Source organism: Gordionus sp. m RMFG-2023, chromosome 3 (assembly GCF_954871325.1).
Source record: "Gordionus sp. m RMFG-2023 chromosome 3, tfGorSpeb1-WG-v2, whole genome shotgun sequence".
NCBI classification, from domain to species: domain Eukaryota; kingdom Metazoa; phylum Nematomorpha; class Gordioida; order Chordodea; family Parachordodidae; genus Gordionus; species Gordionus sp. m RMFG-2023.
The window spans coordinates 20,798,505-20,821,329 of NC_088777.1; the positions used below are offsets into that span (position 1 = coordinate 20,798,505).

General features: G+C 27.7%; 1 protein-coding gene across 2 annotated transcripts in view; it reads right to left on the minus strand.

Moving 5' to 3' along the window:
- The window catches only part of LOC135927564 (uncharacterized), a 38,164-nt gene that overhangs the window by 13,686 nt on the left and 1,653 nt on the right, over positions 1–22,825 (minus strand). For both annotated transcript variants that reach the window (XM_065463625.1, XM_065463626.1), the window contains 7 exons: positions 22,209–22,307; positions 15,955–16,040; positions 15,423–15,578; positions 8,641–8,839; positions 7,772–7,901; positions 7,152–7,369; positions 328–560 (listed from right to left, as the gene is read on the minus strand). In XM_065463625.1, the coding sequence (XP_065319697.1) occupies positions 328–560; positions 7,152–7,369; positions 7,772–7,901; positions 8,641–8,839; positions 15,423–15,578; positions 15,955–16,040; positions 22,209–22,307 (1,121 nt within the window). The remainder of the gene's footprint in view (positions 1–327; positions 561–7,151; positions 7,370–7,771; positions 7,902–8,640; positions 8,840–15,422; positions 15,579–15,954; positions 16,041–22,208; positions 22,308–22,825) is intronic.

Consider the following 22,825-nt stretch of genomic DNA (forward strand, 5'->3'; position numbering starts at 1 on the left):
CAAAATATTAAAAATTAATTCAAAAACTTTATCTAAAGAGAAAACCAATAACTTGGCCAAAACATTTTTTTTAATTTTGTAAAATTTCAAGTTATATTTCTTAATAAAATGTTTTGGATAGGACCTATAAAATACCAAATCAAAAATAATTTAGAAATTTTTTCCATGTATTAATATGCTAATAACTGCAAAATAATAATTTCCTTATAATATATCAGCTTACCTTTTAAAAATTTATATTTAAACAGTTATTCCCCTTAACCTATTTACTTAATTCTTTAGAAAAGTGTTTTCACAACTAAAATAATTTAAAGATTTTATATAAACCTGATTGGCCGGGTATCTTTTCATAATTTATGGACCAAATCTTAAAATTTTCTTCTTTTCGACTGATCGTATAAAGGGTTGGCCGCACAGGATTTAAATCAGTCCCACAGTCGGTGCGAAGTTTGGTAAAGTCAGAATTTTGAAGGAATGCATTAGAACAGGCTGGAGAAAATTTCATGCTGTCGACCTGGAATTGAGAATGCGGGTTAAGGATACTCGTGTTAGTGATGTAACTGTGGAAGATAAAAATAATAAATGAGACAAACATGGGATTGAAAAATAACTTGATTTATGGGAAACCAGTTCCTTATTAGATGACCTTTGTTCGAGGTAATTTTTTTCTAAATTATCTATGAGTTTATTATAATTTTATGAATTTTACAATAAGGTAAATAAATTTTTCTCAAAAACGTAAAATTAGGTAAAAACTGGGGTTTAGCCCATTCGATTAATAATAGGAAATGTTATCAAGATATTTACCTAGAGCCCTATAAAAGTTACTCCGACATCTGTCTCAAGGCCATACTCGATCTTAAATATTTTTTAAAAATCGGGCAGGGATTCGAAAAATAAAATATTTTTTCTATTTTTGTTTAAGAAAAAATTGTAATTTTTCTAATATTAAAAGAAAGCAGTGATTTTTATTTAATTTAAATTTATAAAAATGTGTTTAATTTATATTTTACAATTAAAAATTTCGGGCCAAACTAGGATCTAAAATAAAATTTTCTGGCCAGGGAAGGCTCTACTCTAGAATGTAATAATCCTTTGGGGTTGGGATTAAATTTTTTATAATTATTTTTTATTTTTATGTATTTTTAAAGAATTTCAAACGTATATTTTTTTATTTGAAATATTTTCTATTATAGCAGAAATACAAATAAAATGATACATAATTAAAAATTGAATAAAAAATAGCCTCTTATTTCATAATATTTATAAATTCAGTCAAGTTTCTGATGCAAATAAATAAGAATCGTCATCCTCAAAGTTTTTTTCCTTGCAAAAAAGGCATTACACACGGAATAAAGTAATATTTTAAGATATGAGAATATTCACTGTTTATAAAAAAATCGAGCAGAAGTTTAAGGATAACCGTTATATTTAATGAAAATTTATACAGACCTAGTGGACAAATCAAACTTTGGAATTAATTTTAAACTAGTAGATAATTCACTCGAAACTGGAAATTATTTTTATACAACTATTTTGTTATTTTTTTTAATAAATGTAACAATTATTACAAATTATAATAAAATTAGCTCATTTATGTTTTAATAATCGATATCGTAATCTAAATCAATTAAATTTTTAAATAGTTTAAAAAGATTTATTATTATACAATATTTCAAATAAAAGAATATAAGTTCATTATATCGCTTAAAAATATGCATATCAGAGATGCACCAAAACGATACTTGGTATCGGTCGATACATTAATTTTTAACCGATACCATTAGCCAATACTCAAAAATAATAATTCACCATCATAAATTTCAAAAAAAAATTTAGTCAACATTATGCTAGGAATTTTTAAATAAAAATCATAAAAGTTTCTAAACCGAAAAAAAGAATAAAAGAAGATGCTATTAATATTTATTTCCTATTCTTTAATTTTATGAATATTATAAATTAGTAAAAAATGATAATATTGATGAATTATATATTTTTGCCTTTTTTCATAAATGTACAATATTATTTTGGATATTGGGTATCGGTGGCAGTGACCGATACCGTGTAAGTATCGGTTAAAAGGGTGGTATCGGTGTAACTCTTATTATTATAAACCAGGGCTGTGAGCCCTCCTTTTAAAAAAGGGTTCCGGTTTGGGTTCTGGTTCAGTAAAATATCTCTGAACCAGAACAGAAACATTAGTTTATTATAAACTTTATTTTACTATATATCATAAATATAATTTATCATTATAATTAGAATACAATATCGCCGGGGTGGCCTAATGGGTTAGATGTATGCTTAGAAACAGAAGGACGCAGGTTCAATCCTGGTAAGAAACATAAAAACTTTCAAGTTTTTCTTCGATGACTGATGTGTAAAGACATATGGTAAGATGAATTTCGGAGCTTAGAGATGACACCCCGGTTACCGACAGGCCTGGATAGCCGGGTGCTAAGGATACCTGTCCAATAAACAAAATGAAGGAAAGAAATGGAAATATGAATATGAAAGCTAGGGCGTTCCCTCCAAGCGACGCGCAGGGTGTAGACCCATCCTGTGAAAAGTAAAGTAAAGGTCAAAGCAAAGAAGACAAGATTAGCAAGTTTGAATATTGGGACGCTTAAAGGTAAGACGAGAGAATTGGCATCAATGTTGAACAAGAGAAAAGTTGATATAGCGTGTATACAAGAGACGAAATGGAAGGGACAGAAGACTTTGATGATTGGAGATGGGTATAAATGTACTATAATTGAATTGTTAGCAATGAACGGTGTCGGCATCATCCTCAGTCAAGATTTAACCTCCTCAGTAGTAGAAGTCAACAGGATCTCTGATAGACTAATGAAGATAAAACTCTGCATTGGTCAATCAATACTACACATCCTTTCAGTATATGCTCCTCAAACGGGTTGCAAGGAAGAATAGAAAGATGACTTTAGAGCTATCCTTAATGAAGCTGTAATGGAAATCCCTAAGGATGACCTAGTCATAATTGGTGGTGACTTAAATGCGCATGTGGGGAAAGCAAGAGATAGCTAGAAAAGGCATCATGGTGGTTTTGGATATGCGTACTGAAATTTGTGCAAGCCTTCGACCTTGCCTTAACCAACACCTACTATAGGAAAAAAGAGAGTCATCTAATAACATATGAAAGTGGTACAAGGAAAACACAGATAGATTACATGCTAATCTCTCACAAAAGATTAAAAGATGTAATAGACTGCAAAGTCATCCCAGGAGAAGATATCGCCACGCAACACAAGCTACTAGTCATGGATTTACGATAAATCCGCTCAAAACAAGATAAAACTGGAACCATGCATCAAATGGGGCAAATTAAAAACAATGACAGATGCCTTTGCAATCTGCAAACATTGAAACAATAGATTCCTCACAAGTCAGTGAAAAAATGTGGACAGACCTTTCATTCAGATTAATAGACACTGCCAAATCGACACTAGGCTTGACAAGGGGAGGTAACAAATCATACAAAGAACTATGGTGGTGGAATAAAGAGGTACAAACCATTATACAGGAGAAAATAGCCCTTTATAAAATATGGTACAAATCCAAAAACCCAGATGACAAGACAAGATACAAAAAATCCAAGAGATTAGCTACAAAGGCGGTGGCTAGGGTCAAATCTATGGCATACAATGACATGTATGAAGAACTACATACCAAAGAAGGGCAAAATAAAATATACAGATTAGCCAAACAGCGAGAAAAGAATTCTAGGGATATAAACGGAGCTCCGAAAGTAATCAAAAATAAAGATGGGAAATTGATAATAAAGGAAAAAGAAATAATGAATAGATGGAAAGAATATTTTCAGGAGCTTCTCAACTTTAATCCCCACATACTACATCTAGACGAACACTCCCCATGTCAAAACCTTGTACTACTTAAAACAGAACAAGAAATAATCACATGCCTCAAGCATATGAAAAACAACAAAACTAGGGGTCCCAGACGATATTCCAATAGAAAGCCTTAAAGCACTAGGAGATGATGGAATACATCTCCTCACAAATCTGTACAATAAAATACTTGGAAATGAAGAGGTTCCCCAAAAATGGAGACAGAGCTATCTAGTTCCTATCTTTAAAAATAAAGGGGATCCACACAATTGTCAAAATTACTGGGGCATAAAACTAATGTCACACTGTCTAAAACTATACGAAAAAATAATAGAAAAAAGATTAAGAGACATAATCGAAATAGGAGAGACTCTGTTTGGCTTTATGCCTGGAAGATCAACAACTGACGCTATCCACGCAATTAGGCAAATGAGTGAAAAAAACAGGGAAAAGAACAAAAAGCTACACATGGTCTTTCTCGATCTAGAAAAGGCCTTCGATAGAATCCCAAGAAAACTTATCAGGTGGGCGCTACGCCACAAAAAAGTTCCCGAAAAATATATAAGAATAATACAGGATATGTATATGGGCCATACTTCAGCAGGCTTCATAATAGCCGAAGGAGTTCGTTCATCAAGTGTCGGTTCTCAGCCCACTTCTCTTCATTACAGTGTCTATACCTCAAACAGTCCCGTGGAACATGATATTTGCAGATGATATTGTGATACTTGCCGAATCCAAGGATAAAATGAAAGAAAAATTGGTGAGTTGGATAAATATCCTAGAAAAGCACGGACTAAAAGTAAAAGAGAAAAGACGGAGTATATGGTGATAGGAGGAGATGAAACAGAGAGTATTGAATGAATGGCAGATATCGGCAATTGAAAGCTGTAAATATTTGGGTTCCACTATAAAAAAAACGGCACAATAGAAAAAGAGATAAAGAGTAAAATTAATCAAGGGTGGTTAAAGTGGAGACTATTTGACAAAAGAATCCCACACAAAATAAAGGGAAAAATTTACAGTTCCATAGCACAACCAACTATTCTATATAGTTCGGAAACATGGCCAACCAAAGAATCAGACGAGAGAAGTCTACAAACTATGGAGATGAGAATGCTGAGGATGATTGCTGGGGTAACAAGAAAGGATAAAGTGCGCAGTACAAGAATACTAAGTAGTTTAAAGGTAGTGCCCATTAAGACTAAGTTAATGGTAAACAGACTTAGGTGGTATGGGCACACAATGAGAAGGCCTATTAACTACATAGGAAATAAGGTTGAGAGTTTGGAAGTGATGGGCAAACGTAAAAGAGGAAGGCCAAAACTTTAATGGGGCCATAAAGTTAGAGCCAATATAAAGAAGTATAAATTAGATAAAAGAGATTGTATGAATAACATAAAGTGGAGAGAGATGTTGAAGGAGCTTACCACCAGAAAAGGTGAAAGCTAAAGAGAAAAAAAAATTTAGAATTAGAATATAAGCGAATATCATGATATCTTTACATTTTATTTTACCTTATGATTATGTTTTTTCTTTGGTCTTACTTTTTTAATACTCCAACAAACAAAAATAAATAATCCTAAATATATATTATTATATTATACATTATCTATTATAGGTATGCTGATATTAAATATCGTATCGAATAGGCACCGATATCTAGCGTTTTCCAAAAATATAGGATTGGGCCGATAGCAGTGAAAAATGATCCGATATTTTTACTTTTCTTTTTTTGTTATTTTATGTATATTTATTATTTTACATTAATAATATTTTATAAATAATTCTTTTATAAATAATTCTTTTATAAACAATGCAAATGCACAACACCCCTTAAATTTTATTTATTTTTTAAAATAGATTTATAGTATTTTAGTTTTTTATAAAAATAGAAAGGAACACCCAAAGTTTTATTTATTTTAAATCTTTTTAAATAATAACACCAATTTTATTATTTATACTTTAAATAAAAGAATTTTTTAAATATGGTATCTGAATTATGGAAATATTTTACAAAAGACAAAGATAATTTTACAAAATGCATTAAATACGGAATTCTAATTTCACGGGAAGTAATAATGAAAAATTCATTTAATAACAATATCCGTAAACTTTTTTTAATTATTGTAGAAATAATAAAATTAAATTAAATGCATAAATCGATTTTTTGCATAAAAAATATTGATTTCTTTATTACATTTGGTTCAAAGGGGGGTGGTGAAAAATCAATATAAATATCGGATCGGTATCGGATCCATTTTGAACCAATATCGAATCGGATCGGTTAAAAATATGTGGATCAGCATAGCCCTAATCTATTATAAGAGTTACAAATATACTGGTAAGATTTTATATAAAATGGAATACCCTAAAATATAATAAAAAGGATTCCACGCAAATTAATTTTCACCAATATTTTATATTGAAAGAATAAAAAATCATTAAAACAATATGAAAAAAATGAGACAAATCACAGGGGACCCCTAAAGAAGGATTTTATTTTCGTCAGCAGATTTTTCTCGGAATCTGCCGGCCCACTTTATTAAGCATTCACTCTTCTCAAGGGTGATATGTATTTTTTTAATGTCTTTTTATTTCTTTTTAATGTTTTACTATTAAAAAAAATTTTTTTTTATATAATTTTTAATATATTCTTATTTGTATTTAATATTTTAAATTTAAACCACTTTTTTAAAAATAAAAAATTTACTTCAAAAACAATGTTATATGTTTTTAAATAATTAGCATGTTTTTTTATATTTAATTTTAATATAGTTTTATATACGTTATTTTTAATACATTTTAAAATATATAAAAATTTGCCTTAAAAAGTTATTGAATCCTGAGCCCTACATTATAAAAAAGGGTCCGGAGATCAAAACATACTTGAGTCTATATTTTTAATTTTCAACAGTTTAAATGATATTAGACTAAGCCCTGGTAAATCGACTTATATGTTATCCTAATGCATAAATTACTATAACATAGCCGATGACATTTTGATTCTATAATTAGATTTTTGTTTTAAAATAGAATTGCATTTTTAATCAATAGTGTAATAATTTATTATATATTATCATATTATCTTTTATCTATTTTCAATTTTCAAATTATTTTAAAAATTAAGAAGCATCACAAATTAATGATATTTATTTAAAATTTGCGATATATTAATAATTTAACTTTATTGATGACTCTTTTAACGTATGAAGTCCAAACTAAGAAATTTAATGATTTCATTTTTAGTCGCCTATAAAAGTTAAAAACATATTAAAAGTGAAAAACCTATTCCGATCTTTTTTGAATTCCCAGAATTTGAGGTAAGATTCGGGCATGGTATCCTCAACACCGAGTCTATATTGAAAAGTGACCATGAAGTGCTTAGGTTCGCCCAACGTAAAAGAAGCGGGAGGCGTAGAAAAAAAGGCTATCTTAGTGACTTGCGTGTTTGAAGGGGATTCATATCTCGTTCCAGTGGACTTGTTTTGATGACAAATGTCCAGCTTGGGCGGGGGAAAAGAAAAAAGAAAGGTATAAAAACATACTATAACATATTTTTCGAAATATAAGTGCAATGACTTCGAGCGGAGAGGTTTAGATAAACGTAAATGGTTTTAATTTTTATAGGTTATTAAATGATTCAAATCGATTAGAAAAAAATGATCATCATGGTGACCAACTGCTAGATATGGTAAAAAAAGTGGCATCAACATCGATTTGAAAGATCTTATAGCAGTAGTTTTGTAATTTGACTCGTAGGTTTACGATTATAAAGTAATTTGAACCAGTGTAAGCCTGGGTTAGGTAAAATTTTGTAAAAGAAATCTTTCGATGAGTAAATCCTTATTTTTAAAAAAGAATTAGTTTGCTTGTTTTTATTTTTATTATCTTTGTATTTTAATTACTTTATAAATCAATTGGTCTTGGATAGGATCGTAAAATTGAACAAATCCCGTGGAACCATTTGTCACTAGAATTTTGGCATTCCGGGTATTCATGACCAAACCAGTTTCCCATAAGGCCGTATTATTGCATCTAAATTACACCCATCAAACAATATTTATTTTAAATAATAAGGAAATAAATAAATATATACATATATATATTTTAAAGAATTAGAACCCTGCGAGAACATATCTGAACCCGTTTGATCAGACAAACATTCTTTCAGACTCAGTTAAGATATTTTAATTAGGTTCGTACTGAACCTCGGGAATGAATATGGAGTCTGCACAGTTTTACAAACATTCTCTCGGACTCGGTTGAGAATATTTAATTAGAGCCACACCAAACCTTTAAATTATTTCGTTTTCCTAATGTTTTTATAAATATTATTTTCAAAAATGCCCAAAAAATATTTTTTCTTTGGGGATTATGGCTTATAATTTTTCTACTTTCTTTGAAATATCGTTATACTTCAACAGTCTAATAATTTTCTTTGGATTGTATCGGAATTGGAACTAGTTCTAAATTAAAATTTCAAACGAGCCCATTGATATCTCGGATTAAATTGGTCGTAAAAATTAAAATATGAAATAAATATCTATAAAATAATCCATCCATTCCTGGCTGACACTCATTTACCGCAAAGATCGTTTAATGTGAGCAACTCTCTAGTTAGAACAAACTTGATAAGTAAAACAAGAATAACTCTTCATAATCGCCCAAAAATATTTTGGTACTTTTGACGCTAATTAACAAGAAATTATCTAAATAAATTTTTCGAAGAAATTATTTATTTTTTTACGAATATGAAAAGAAAAATAAATATTACCCATTAATGACACTGGCAAAATATTCAATTTTATTGATGTTCGTTTCGCTTTGCTCAAAGTTACCCTTAATTTTTTCCAACCACATGTCATCGATGACACGGGTGTGATTAGCGTTGATTCGTTCTTCTTTGTCGAACAAAAGTCCTGATATGGTCAGGTATTTAGGGAAATCAAACTGAAACCCCATTATCTTGATTCCTGTTTATATTTATTATAAACATATTAATTGTGACATGGCCTAATCTAAAATATATTATAATATTAGATTTGTTAAGAATTTATTCTATGGGTCATTCCGTTATCATTTTTTTAACGTTCCCGAGACGCTTCCCGCCATGGTAACCCGTTAATAGTTCTAAGGATGACCCGATTGTTCGAAAAGACATTATGATTATTATAATTTGAAACAAGTATTGTTGCTAAAAACCTCGATTTAACCGATTTTTAAAAAGGGCAAAGATTTTAGTTAAACCAATATTATTTGGGCCTCGAGATTTTTAAAAAAAAATAGGATCAAACCTTCCTTGGATATTTGGGCCAAATCTCGAGTTTTATGTTATATTTGTTTGACTAAAATCTTGTTCGCCGTTTGACTAAATCGAAGTTTTTAACAACACTAATAATAAGTTTAATATTAAAAAAATATATAGTATATATTTTTAAAAAATTTCCATGGGGCCTAGCATTTTTTTAAATTTAAAGGTCATCTATTCATATTCCTTTTTTAAGAAATTAAATAATTTTATATACTCCCATTCAAAATAGGATTTGTTCATGAAAAATATTTATATTAATCAAAAAAGGAAAATTATCATTTATTCTATTATGGATATAATTTTTTTTCTTTATTTTAGATCATCCCACAACGTCATTTGTTATTTTTCATCCATTTTCTAAGTTCCTTTATAATTTTTGTAATTTTCTCTTTAATTTTTTGTTATTTTTTATCCTTTTTTAAAGTTTTTTGTTACTTCTCTTTCACCTTATGAATCTATATTGTTCTTTCTCATTTTTTTTAATCATTCTTTTTGTCTTTTTTGCCTTAACTACTTCGAAATCGAAATAATACTAGTTACAAGGATTTAATTGATTCGTTATCAAATCTTTCATGAAGTTGCATTTTTACTAAATGTGCAACATACAACACGTAATTTTAAACAATGGCGTTTTATTAAGTTTTTAAGGGGGTACATAAATTCATAACTATTGGATCAAATAATATCAAAATCCCCTCCCCCCATATACACCTCATAAGAAATGGGGGTAATTTTAAATCTATTTTATTTCCCTAGAATGACATAAATTTTATTAAATATTTTCCAAGACTAGAGAATTTATAAGAATGAGATTTGGCATTAGATTTTAAGAGTTCAAGGGTTAAAACTAGTGTTGTTAAACGACTAGATTTGAGCCGATTTTTAAAAACGGCTAACTCAATATTTTATATAGAAAAATATTACTCAAGCCTGAAGATTTTTACTCATAAATGACACAAAGGTCTATATATCTATTAGCGAAATCTGGAGCTTTAGACAATATTTCTTTGGCTAAAATATTGAGTTAGCCGTTTTTAAAAATCGGCTCAAAATGAGCCGTTTAACAACACTAGTTAAAACAATTTTAAAAGGTAATTATTTTGCCTATTTATTTATATTATTAATTATTTGATTATCCACAAATTTTTCGCCTATCCGATTTTTCCCAATATTCATAAAAAAATCCAATAACCGATACCGATATTTAGATTGATTTTTATTTACCAGCATCCTTAAACCAATCTTATTAAAGAATAACTGTAAAGTATAAGACAAAGCAAGAAACACTATTGAGGGAAAGGGGAACTTTGATATATAATAGAGATGCAAAAGTTGACCAGACCAGTACCCGGCTCGAACGGGTTCCGGGAAGGGCAGGGCCTATTTTTTTTTAAAAAATTGAGTTCAAGCTGAGGGCCTAATATTTTTTTAAAAAAAATTCTAGCCAGGTCAAGTCGGGTTTATGAAAAATTTTAAAATATATCTAAATTTGTCAAATTTATGTTGAATCACATTATGTCAATATTTTTGATGTAAATATAATTTTATTTGTAGAAGCTAGACGCCATATAATATATATCTTTTATTTTGGTTATGATAATGTTAAAAAAAAAATTTTAAGTATAATATAAAAAAAAAAAATTCTATTTTAAATAAATTAAGGCCCGACCGGTGCAAAGTGTGAAAGTGATTACCGTGTGATTTTGAAATCTCAAGGCTAATACCGTGTGAACGTAATTTTATGAGATGAGATTTTGATTTTTATCGCTTCAAATACATTGGGGGCCATTTAAATATTCAAAATCTCAAGGCTATTATAGAAAACATATGTCAAAATATATGAACTAAAGCCTCCATAACTTTGTTGGGATGTAGACTTTGGGAAACAACTTGGTAAACCCACCATCTTTGAGCAAATTGAGGGAGATGGGAATTGTTTTTATAGGTAAAATATAATATAAAATTTTATTTTATTCTACTTTATATAATTTAGGACAATTTCCATAAAATTCTCAATTCTGGCAAAATTTATGTTAATATTCGAGATGGGAAAGGTAATTGAAAATTATATTTACGACACAAACAAAAAAATAGATGTAAAAACTTATGTCTTAAATAATGTTATGACAGGGCAGATATGGGCTTTTGGCACAGAAGTCAGGGTGATGGTAACACCCCCATTTTTACATATATAAAATATTATAATTTTGTATCAGCCCGATATATTAGAGATAATATTAAAAAAATTTATATTAATTTTATTTATAAGAAAAATGGAGGAAACCATTTTGAAAATCTTTCAGATTGCAATCATTTATTTCCCATCTAATCATTATTTAATATATCTTTATTAAGATTAAATAATTTTTATTATAAAAATATAAATATTTTATTTATATTATAATTTTTATTCCTCCTAATATATTTTTTCAATAATTTATCTTCCATCTAATAATTATTTGATATATTTTTATTAAAATTTATATTTTATATAAAAATATATAAATATATTTCATTCATATTCCACCTAATATATTTTTTTAAAGAAAGTTGTAGTTTATAAATAAAATTCAATATATGATAAATAATTATATTTTTCTATGAAGTATTTATTAAATATAATTTTTAAAATTATATATAAATAATCATATCCATAAATTTATTCGTCTACCTTCTTATTCTTTTATTGAATTTTTTTATAAGATGCTAAATGAAGTTTATTTTAATATTGGTAACCAAATTCAAATATTTTTTTTTTCTTTAGCTTTCACCTTTTCTGGTGGTAAGCTCCTTCAACATCTCTCTCCACTTTATGTTATTCATACAATCTCTTTTATCTATTTTATACTTCTTTATATTGGCTCTAACTTTATGGCCCCATTGAAGTTTTGGCCTTCCTCTTTTACGTTTGCCCATCACTTCCAAACTTTCAACTTTATTTCCTATGTAGTTCATAGGCCTTCTCATTGTGTGCCCATACCACCTAAGTCTGTTTACCATTAACTTAGTTTTAATGGGCACTACCTTTAAACTATTTAGTATTCTTGTACTGCGCACCTTATCCTTTCTTGTTACCCCAGCAATCATCCTCAGCATTCTCATCTCCATAGTTTGTAGACTTCTCTCGTCTGATTCTTTGGTTGGCCATGTTTCCGAACTATATAGAATAGTTGGTTGTACTATGGAACTGTAAATTTTTCCCTTTAATTTGTGTGGGATTCTTTTGTCAAATAGCACTCCAAATAAAGATCTCCACTTTAACCACCCTTGATTAATCTTACTCTTTATCTCTTTTTCTATTGTGCCGTTTGTTTGTATAGTGGAGCCCAAATATTTTCAGCTTTCAATTGCGGATATCTGCCATTCATTTATATCAATACTCTCTGTTTCATCTCCTCCTATCACCATATACTCCGTCTTTTCTCTATTTACTTTTAATCCGTGCGTTTCTAGGATATTTATCCAACTCACTAACCTTTCTTTCATTTCATCCTTGGATTCGGCAAGTATCACAATATCATCTGCAAATATCATATTCCACGGGACTGTTTGAGGTATAGACTGTGCTAATACATCTATTACTGTAATGAAGAGAAGTGGGCTGAGAGCCGACTCAAATATAAGTACAAAATAATAGAGATGGATTATCTATAAAATATTATATTAAGTAAACAAAATAAGCATTACTTAAATATAATTATATTTTAAGATTAAGCCATTTAGGTTAAGAATTTGTCTTATTGCTTATGTGCAGTGTTTACAGAGAATGGGTACTGATTTTAGATGGTAAGATAGAAAAGGGGGATTTGCCTCTAGTAAATTTTATCATGTAGAAGTTTTTCAATAAATTAATGTTAATCGAGAAGATATACCTTGTATATGAAATCTGAAGATGAAAAGCTAAGGTGCCTCTGAGTAGCAATGGGATAAGAGTCCACGGTTTAGGATCTACTTAATTAACTTAAACTTGTTTCACAATATTATTTTATAAATTTCATATTGTACAAATTAAAATGTTAGTAAGTATCTTTTCCCTTCCTCAATATTACTAAGCTATAATTCCAATTATTACAAATGATAAATTATGTAATATTCATATATTGCCAAGATAACACTAATGATTATTGATTGGAGCCTATCAATAATCTGAACCTTATCATCCCAGGTACTTTTTGGTATGAAATACAGACTATAGATAGGTGGCAGTGGCGTAACTAGAAATTTTCCTTAGAGGGGGTCCATACATAAATTTAGTAGATTATTCTCGATGACTTTATAATAATACTATCCAGAATAATTTCAATAGTAATATAATATCCTTCCACGAACATCAAAACCAGAAAAATATAAATATTATTGGTATTTATTTGATATAAAGTCACCACTTATAAGTCTTTTGAACGTATATTCTAAAAATACATTTTTGCTCTGGGAGGGGTCCAAACCCGAAAACCACCCCCGTAGCTACGCCACTGATAGGTGGCATCGGATTTTTAGATATTATACTAATTTACATAAAAAAAGCAAAACAATCAGATTTACAATTTTAAAAAAAAATTTGGATGTATATAGATTCAAGTCAATAAGAATAGCCACTCATTCAATTTTATTTGGATATAATTATAAATAATTGACTATTTAATCATATAAATTTATATTATTAAAAAGAGAAATTTTTATATCCTTAACTCTAATGATGTACCTTGAATTTACATTTCTCATTATTCGCCTTAATAATCTTAAAAAAATTAAGATGAACTCTTGAAATAAAACAATGTATCTCTTGCAAAGCATTATTAAAATATTCTAAAATATAGATTATAATTAAACAGTTAGGGTTTATACCATTATTTTCTCTATATTATAATATTAATAATTTTAAATACATGCCATGAAAATTTTTACTTTCGATTTAACACTTCAAAAACATTAAAGGCTATTTATATCAAAATCTCACAACAAATCTGTGGGATTTTGATGGTGTGAGATTTCGTAATCTCATCTATCACTTTCAGCCAGGGATGCGAACGGTTCGGGTTCGGTTTAAGGTAAAATAAAAATAGGATGGTTTGGTTCGGGTTCGGTTCAGGGAAATATTTTTGAACCCGTGTTTGATTAAGGGTTCAGCTCTTGTTTAAGAATTTTTGAATTGATAAAAAAAAATTCTATATTTAATAAATCATAAAAAACTATACATAAATTTGGCATAAAAAATAAATTTTTTATTTTATTTATTGACAAAATATAGTTAAAAATACAAAGCAGGCATGTATCAATTTTAAAAATTTAATGACATATTTCCTTAAATTAACAATATCCAATATAATAATTTTTACTTTGACTTGTTGACTTTCATTTTCCTCTCAATAACCATTGAGAATAAGTTAAAAATTAAAAATAAATGGCGTAAATGAATTTAATTGTTTAAAATTTATTAACACACCAATAGGAATCTTTGAGAATAAATTTAAAAAATTTTTAAAATGGCGTAAATGAATTAAATTGCTTAAAATTTATTAACACTTCACTTAAATGGAAATTTGAAAATATTTTAAAATGTCAAGTAAATTATTAATATTTGTATTTGCAATTATACAAATATCTTATATGATTTTAAACAATTAGACTGAACCCGGTTGAACCCGGATTCAGATAAAATTCACGGGTTCGGTTCGGGGTTTTAAAAATTTTATAAACAGGGTTCAGGTTCGGTTAGGCTTCAGATTTTTTCCCAAAAACCCGGGTTTTCTTCTCCGAATTCGGGTTCGGTTCGAATCCCTGACTTTCACACGTTACACCAGCAAAACTTTTTTTAAAAAAATTCAGGTTCGGGCTGGGCTGGACTTGAAAAATTAGGCCCGATGCAAATCATTAGATAATTTGTTATAATTGCTACGAATGTATGTACCCTCTTTGCAATCGTGAAGCATTTATTTCGTACCTCTTCACATCACACGTTATAGGAACCATTTTTGGTCCCGTCCATATTTTTTACTCAACGAGGATATAGAAAATTTAAAAATTCAATTATCTCTGCTTTGAACCCTGCTAAAAATAAAATATATAAAAAGTAAAAAATTATTATTCAAAGAAATATTTTACATTTTATTTTCTTATCACCTAAAATCCAAAAAATATTTGTGAAGGAAGTTTATTATCTCTATAAAACTGAAAAAATAATTGACCCAATTTTTCAAAAAAATATCAATATCAAAATTTATTTAGATTCTAAAAAGGTTAATTACCATTATTTTGCAAGCATACTGCAATGTATAAATTATCTTTGGAAATGACTATTTTCTCTATGGGACATTCAAACCGGGGCAAAAATAGCCTGTCCTCGTTTTTCAAATCCCATTTAATCAAAACTCCTTCTTTGCCGCCGCTCAAAAGATAGGAACCTGGCAAAAAGTAAAAATAAGAGTGTAAAATAATTTATTGATTCCTTGTTAAAAACTTTCAAAGGAATTAAATGATTGGGCAAAAGATTGCCGCGTATGACTGGTGTTACTCAAAATGGTTTTAATTACATCAAATAATATGCTTATAAAAATTATTTTCATTTTAGATTGAGTCACTTTGTTCCGGTTGGTTTATAAAAATATTGTTTTATTATAAGTATACAATAAAAACCCGCTAATATGATTAACTCAACCTGTATAATCTGACTTTATCCTTACTTTAATATAAATATCAAAAAAATTGAGGGATTTTAAGAAAGAATATTTTTTGGCAAAATTCCTGGCCTACAGATTTTTCAAATAAGTAATATGATACCTTCAGTGGAAAAGGCTAAAGTATGAAGAGGAAAAGTGTGCCAATGATAAACGGATCTGATGGGATGTTTTTTGTGGACATCATTCCTTGTAAATTATTATGTAATTTTTTTTTTAAATGCTAGATAATCTAATATAAAATATGATTTTCTATTACTTTACATTTTTAAGAAACATTGATTAGTAACTAAATCATAAAGGAAATGAGAGAGCTGGGATGGCTCTGAAGATGACCAACATTCTGATAAAAGGTATCTTCCATTATTCCCTATCCTATCTATTTTTCTGTCAAAAAATACAACATATTGGCAATCTTATGGCCAGGTCCAACTGCGACTTAAAAATAAATTATGTTTTGCAAGCAATCATTTCTAAAATCTAATCTAGTATATTATCTCGATTTTTTAAAATATATTCTTATATAATGTCATTTCAGTTTAAGGCAGAGATGGCAAAAATCATGAATTTTTAATTTTCAAGTAAGGGAAACTCAAAAAAATGCATTTCGGTTAAAATATGTACCTAATAAAATAACCCTCATTCGTCTAAGTTTTAAGAAATGTATTTTTTATATTTCAGCAAAACTAGTTTTATTAAACGGCCCGGCCCGATTTGGGTCGATTTTTAAAAACAGCCCGATTAAGATTTTAGCCAAAATAAAATTATATGAGCCTGGAGATTTTGCTCATAGAGGCAGAAAGGTTTGGACCTCTATTTACCAAATTCGAGTGCATAATATTATTTTGACTAAAATCTTAATCGAGCCGCTTTTAAAAATCGACCCAAATCGGCTCGTTTAACAAGACTAAGTTTAAAGCCACATCTGAACATAAAGAGGACCATAATTTATAAACTGAATAGATGAAATATTCTTTTAAACCCAAGTTTAACCTAACATTTAAAATTAAAACGGGGGAATGGTATTAACATTTAACTCTGAACAATATTTATTTGAATTCTTTTTATAGGTAGACTACAATTAAATAATAAATGAATGGAAAAAAGCAATTTATGATTTATAAGTTAGATAAACAAAATAAATATATTATAGGGCAAAACATTATGAAAGAAGCTGATAAAGTATGTTCGATTAACCCCAGAGCCTTGAATCAGGTCTATTTTTTAGGTTGCATTCAAAGTGGAGACGGATCCGTTTTTTACATCCGTTCCGTCAAAAGTCAATCTCATTAAAAATGATATATATGTTCACAGTGTGTTCCGATACCTTCCGTCTTAAAAACGGATCCGGGCAAATTTTATAGAGTTATAACGTTACTTATAATTTTTTAAAAATGAAAATCAATATATATCATTTTTAATGAGATTGACTTTTGACGGAATGGATGTAAAAACGATTCCGTCTCCACTTTGAATGCAACCTCAGGCGGCCCAATACAATAAAAATTTCGTTTTGAATGATCAAAGAAAAAGTTTCTAAGTTTAATCTGAAATTTTCTGAAATATGACGAAGTCCAAACTTTTTAAAAATGTAGGGGATTGTTAAAGTATGATATTTTAACAAAAGCAGAAAAAATTATAAGCACGCTTGAATATTTAAAAAAAATTGGTATTATTCTTGAAAAAATATTTATACTACCCAAACCAAAAATAAAGCCGGTTTCACATTTTGTCTCTTTTACCAATCTTTGCAGAAATTTTGTACGTAATTATATTTTGACGAATTAATTTTATTATAATTTAAGGTTAGTTTCAAGAATCCAATTATGATTTTTAATAATTTTTTGGATAACTAATTTCGAAGTTATGGCAATTTATAGAAAAATATTTTTATTCAAAAATAGCGCCGTTTTTTAATTTCATGTTTTAGTCATTGTTTTAAATGGTTATAACTAATGTCAGAGTGAAGGTAAGATCATCTGCTTTTAAATATCTGCAAAAACTTTGCTAAGTTTTCGTTTTTCACAATTATTTTTAAATTTAATTTCAAATACCTGATGGAATTCCAATTGAATTAATTTATCCAAGAGAAAATTCTGAATCTAAGAAGGAATGAATAATTTAGCGATGCTCCATCTAAGCAGAGAAATGATCTAACAATATTAATAAATTGATTCCGTCAAGTAAAATCTGCTCGCAATGGCCTCAAATGATAATATCCAGGGATAAACGCAGTTTGTAACAAAATATTAGGGAAAATCACGGATCAAATCTTGTTCACTCGACTCAAAAATTAAGAAATACGACAATAAAAGCTTTATCTATCTCTACCTGCAACAGAATTATTCATTCTTTGGGTTATAAATTTCATTTGTACTTCTTATTTAATGATAGTTCAAACTATCAACAGTTAACCAAAAGAAGAAACGATACTATTTCATAAGGAAAAAAAATTGGACCTTTCCCGAATTGTCAAAATTTGTTCTGACGGTTTAAGTTAGTATTGGAATTTGAGAATATTTGCAATAATGTGGTATGCACGCCAAATATTCCATCCTGTAAAAATTTTAATGTTTGGGAAAATAAACAATCTAAGCACTGCCAGGCATTGCCCGAGAAAGCTTCAGTTGGTTATTAGAGTTAAAAGAGACGTTTCTAAATTTTGACCCATATTAATGTGTTATAGTGTGCACAAATTGAGCGTTGCAACGCTCCGTTTTAAAAGCTAATAATGCATTTTAAATGGTATTGTGCAAATTGGATTTTTTTACGGCAAGCGTTAAAAAAAAGCAAATTGGTTTGATTTTTTTTATGCGTTTTTAATTTTGCGCTAAAATTTGAAAATGGATACAAAATTGTAAGTATAATTTATCTCATATATTAATTGATATTATATCATTTAGAATATATTAATTGATATTTATAAAATTTTAGAATATATTAATTATATTTTAGATAATTTTAGAATATATTAATTGATATTATTATTAGAATAAATTTTAGATATCAACCATTAGTTTAAGGTAAATATATATGAACAGTGATAAATTATATTTTTATTAGCATGGAGATGGAGTTTCCACAGCATGATCCAACTGTATCATGCTTAAAGAAGAAGTTGAATATGAATATATAAAATTTATGAAGCCAATGATAAAGGACAGAAAAGCTACTGACAATTTTAGTCCTAAAGAAACTACACCAAAGACTACTGGTTCAAAAATAAATGCACTCATGGGTGAAAGACTTTTGGCTCTTTTGGAAAGGGTGCCATCTGAAAGCCAGTAAAATATATTTTTTTATCTATAAATTTAATATTATTTTAGATTGTACCTACAATCAATAGCAGAAGGCTTGGAAAGTATGAGCCATTCAATAAATACTTTTTCAATTGTGAAGTATTAAGATTGTATCATACATTGATGGAGCAATCAAAGGATCAAAATCTATTGAATTATCACCAACAAATTCAACAGAAAAAACTTTAAATCTAACATTAAATAAATTTTATAGTGTGTTTATTTTTGTAAATATGTTTATTTATATATAATAAAGTAATATTCCATATTATAGTGTCCATTTTTGAAAAATATATATTAATAAGCAAACTATTCAAAATTTATTTAGCATTTTTAATAAAATATATAGATTATTATAAATATATTAAGGTAGGATAAACAAATAAATATTATAATAATCAAATTATGAAAATGAGATTGAGTAAACAGTTATAAAAATCCAATAAATAAAAATATCAGGAGTAACATGATTGGAAGAAGTTAAAATTAAAATCTAATAGTGTATATATATTATAAATTTTGACATAATAATTAATTATTGAAATCAAAATTTGAAGCCTTTCTAGGATTTTAATTCATTGACATATAATTTAGCCAATATTATCTTTAGAAATTAAATAAAATATTATGTATATAAACAGAATAATAGTCTTTGATTTTTTAAGATATTGACTATTTATATCTTACTATGTTTTATTGAGCTAACAATATTTTATTTTGACATCATCTTATGTGATTATAATAAAAAAATTCAAAAACCAATTAAATAAAATTGGGCAAGATGGTATGATTATATTATTTTAATAAGATATTTAATATTCTTACATGTTCTAGTGTACATTTTTATTATTAAAGAATTGAAAATGTAATTAATTATTTTATTTGCATTATTTGTAAATTATAATGATCTCCTCATCCTTGTATAATTAAAATTAGCAATTAGTTGTTTATCTTGTAAACTAAAGAAATCAATATTGTTTAATAAAAATTAAATCACGTTTCAACTTTAAAACAAAAAAACGACTGCTTTCAATTTAAACAAAGATGCGTTGCGTTAAAAAACGTACTGCAAACGCTCAATTTGTGCCCACTATTATGTCCTTGAATCAAAATGATAATTTTGTTTATGCTATTCAACCAAAAATTATATGTATATTTAATATTAACAAATAAAATATTTAATCATATCTTAATAATGCGTTTAGTATTGCATTGAAAGTAAAAACCGGTTTATTTTTTATATTGGGTAGTATATTTAAAATTTTGTCAAAGTCCTACTCCAGATCAAATTTAAAAATTTTAATCAAGGTTTAATAATTAGATTAATTAAAATTTTTATATTATATAAATTAGAATATGTGTAGCAGACATGTTTGAAAAATGACTTAAGCCACAATTTTTATTGGAAAAATCAGGCATTTGCTGGTTGATAAAAAGCTTGGCCCCATAATCGTTATTTTTAAAGTTTTTTAACGTATATAGGCTAAAATAAGTGTTGTTAACTTGTTTAAATAAAACTTCAGTGAAGATGTACCTACAAGTGACAATTGTCATAATTATTATTTTTAAAGATTTTGAATTTTTTGACCCAAATGGGTAAAAATATAGATTGCAAAAGTGTCATATTAAATCATGAAGATGTACCATAAGAAAGTGACAATTGTCATAATCGTTATTTTTAAACATTTCCTAATATTTGAGAAATCATTCTAAAAAAGATATTGTGTTTAAATTTTATTGAAATAATCAGAAAAGTCCCAATTATCACAATCTTCGTTCTTTAAATTTCTTATTTTTTGAGAAATGTGTTGGTACCATTTGGCGAAACAAAAAAACAAATGGTAATTTTCATGCTCATAATCATCCTTTTCATCCTGCTTAAAATTTGATAAAAATATGCAAAGTAATTACTAAAGAGGGTTGTAACTCATGTTAAATTCTAAACTATTAAGATATGGATTCTCAATCTTTTTCCTTTAATTAATAAATTTTAAATCTACATCTATTAAAATGTATAACCCTGCATTCACAGTTAGCAAAAAATTTTGTATACTTAGGGCGAAATCGTGCTGAGTCTGAATTCAGGGTAAGATTTTTATTAAAAGAACTTAAAAACCATATGAATAGTAATTATCAATATATACAATCAACATCCTATAAATTTTGTCTTAAGATTTTGAATTTTATATATAATAAAAATAATATTATAATAGCAGCATATCATTTTTTTTTATTAAAAAACATCAAATAAATAAATCTATTTTCATAATATTTTCATTTCATAATATAATAATTTAATTAAAAAATATTAAATCATAAAATGTTTATTTGTTGATAATAATAAAATATTAACATTGAATATAAATAAAATAAATTATTTTAATAAAAATAAATAATAATAATTAATGCTATGCATATCTACAGAAAATTAGCAGATGCAGAATTTTTGCCTAATTTACTTTTAGCCGATTTTTAAGCTAATATTAAACGTAGTTTTTAGCCGATTACGCAACACCATCTGAGAATGGTGTTGCGTAATATTAAATGTTTCCAACTTAGTAATTTATTTAACTTAATTTAAATTTTTTTTAAATTTGGCCTAGCCCAGGTTTTGTAATAAAAAAATTAAGCCTAGCCCCAATTTTTAAAATCACCCATTGTTTTTATAGGCCTAGTTCAGGGCCTGCTGAACCTCTGAAAAAATCAAAAAATTTAAGTCAACCTATTTTTAATATTTTGCAATAATATAGTTGGATAATAATAGGGTATTTCTCCATTTTTGCAGTTTTAGACAGCTAATAAGTCGTTATGCCAAATTGTGTAGCCCCATCAACTTAATCTCAGGAAATACAGCCCAACTTTGGTGAAAGCTGAAATAAATTAACTTGTGCCAACTGTTTAATGAATTTTCGTTGGCATGTGCCTGTAGATTGAGGTGATTTTTGTCAAATACAAACTAAGATTGGCAAAATAAATTAGAAAAAAATATTTCCTGCTATTTAAAATTTTATAAAAATTTAAATATATAAATATCAAATCTAAGGTTAAGAAATTATACCAGAGCAAAATTTGGCCAGTATTGTCACCTGTAGCAACGCTAAGAGATATTGGATGGCTAGCTATACAAGTAAAGATTCGGTTGCTTCCTATCATATGACTGATAATTTGAATCATGATTATTAATATAATGAAGAAGAAAAAGGTAAGTAATAAAAATTTCTTAAATGAATTATCGAACAAACAATATTCTTTAGAGATTAATGGGAGGATATCTTAGAGGTCTGCATTAGGCGGGGTAAATTTTTTTAAGAACAAGTAGGTGGGTGGGTGGTTTAAAAAAATTTGAAACTATGGGCGGGTTAAGAAATTTAAACATGAAAATTTTAAATCATTAAGTAAATATTAATAAAAATTAAAATGTCCTTTTTGGTATCATAAAAAAAATTTTCTTAAAATAAATAAACATTTTTGTATATTTGAAACTACTTTGGTAGAAACGACAAGAGATTTGCCAAAGCTATCAAAATTAGCAAGAAAAATATTGGCAATTCCTGCATTAATGCTTCTTATGAACAAAGATTGCTGGAAGGTTTTTAGAACAAAGAAGAACGTGTTTAAATCCAGAATTTGATTCATTATTATTTTTGCATTATAATTACATACAATAACAATTTT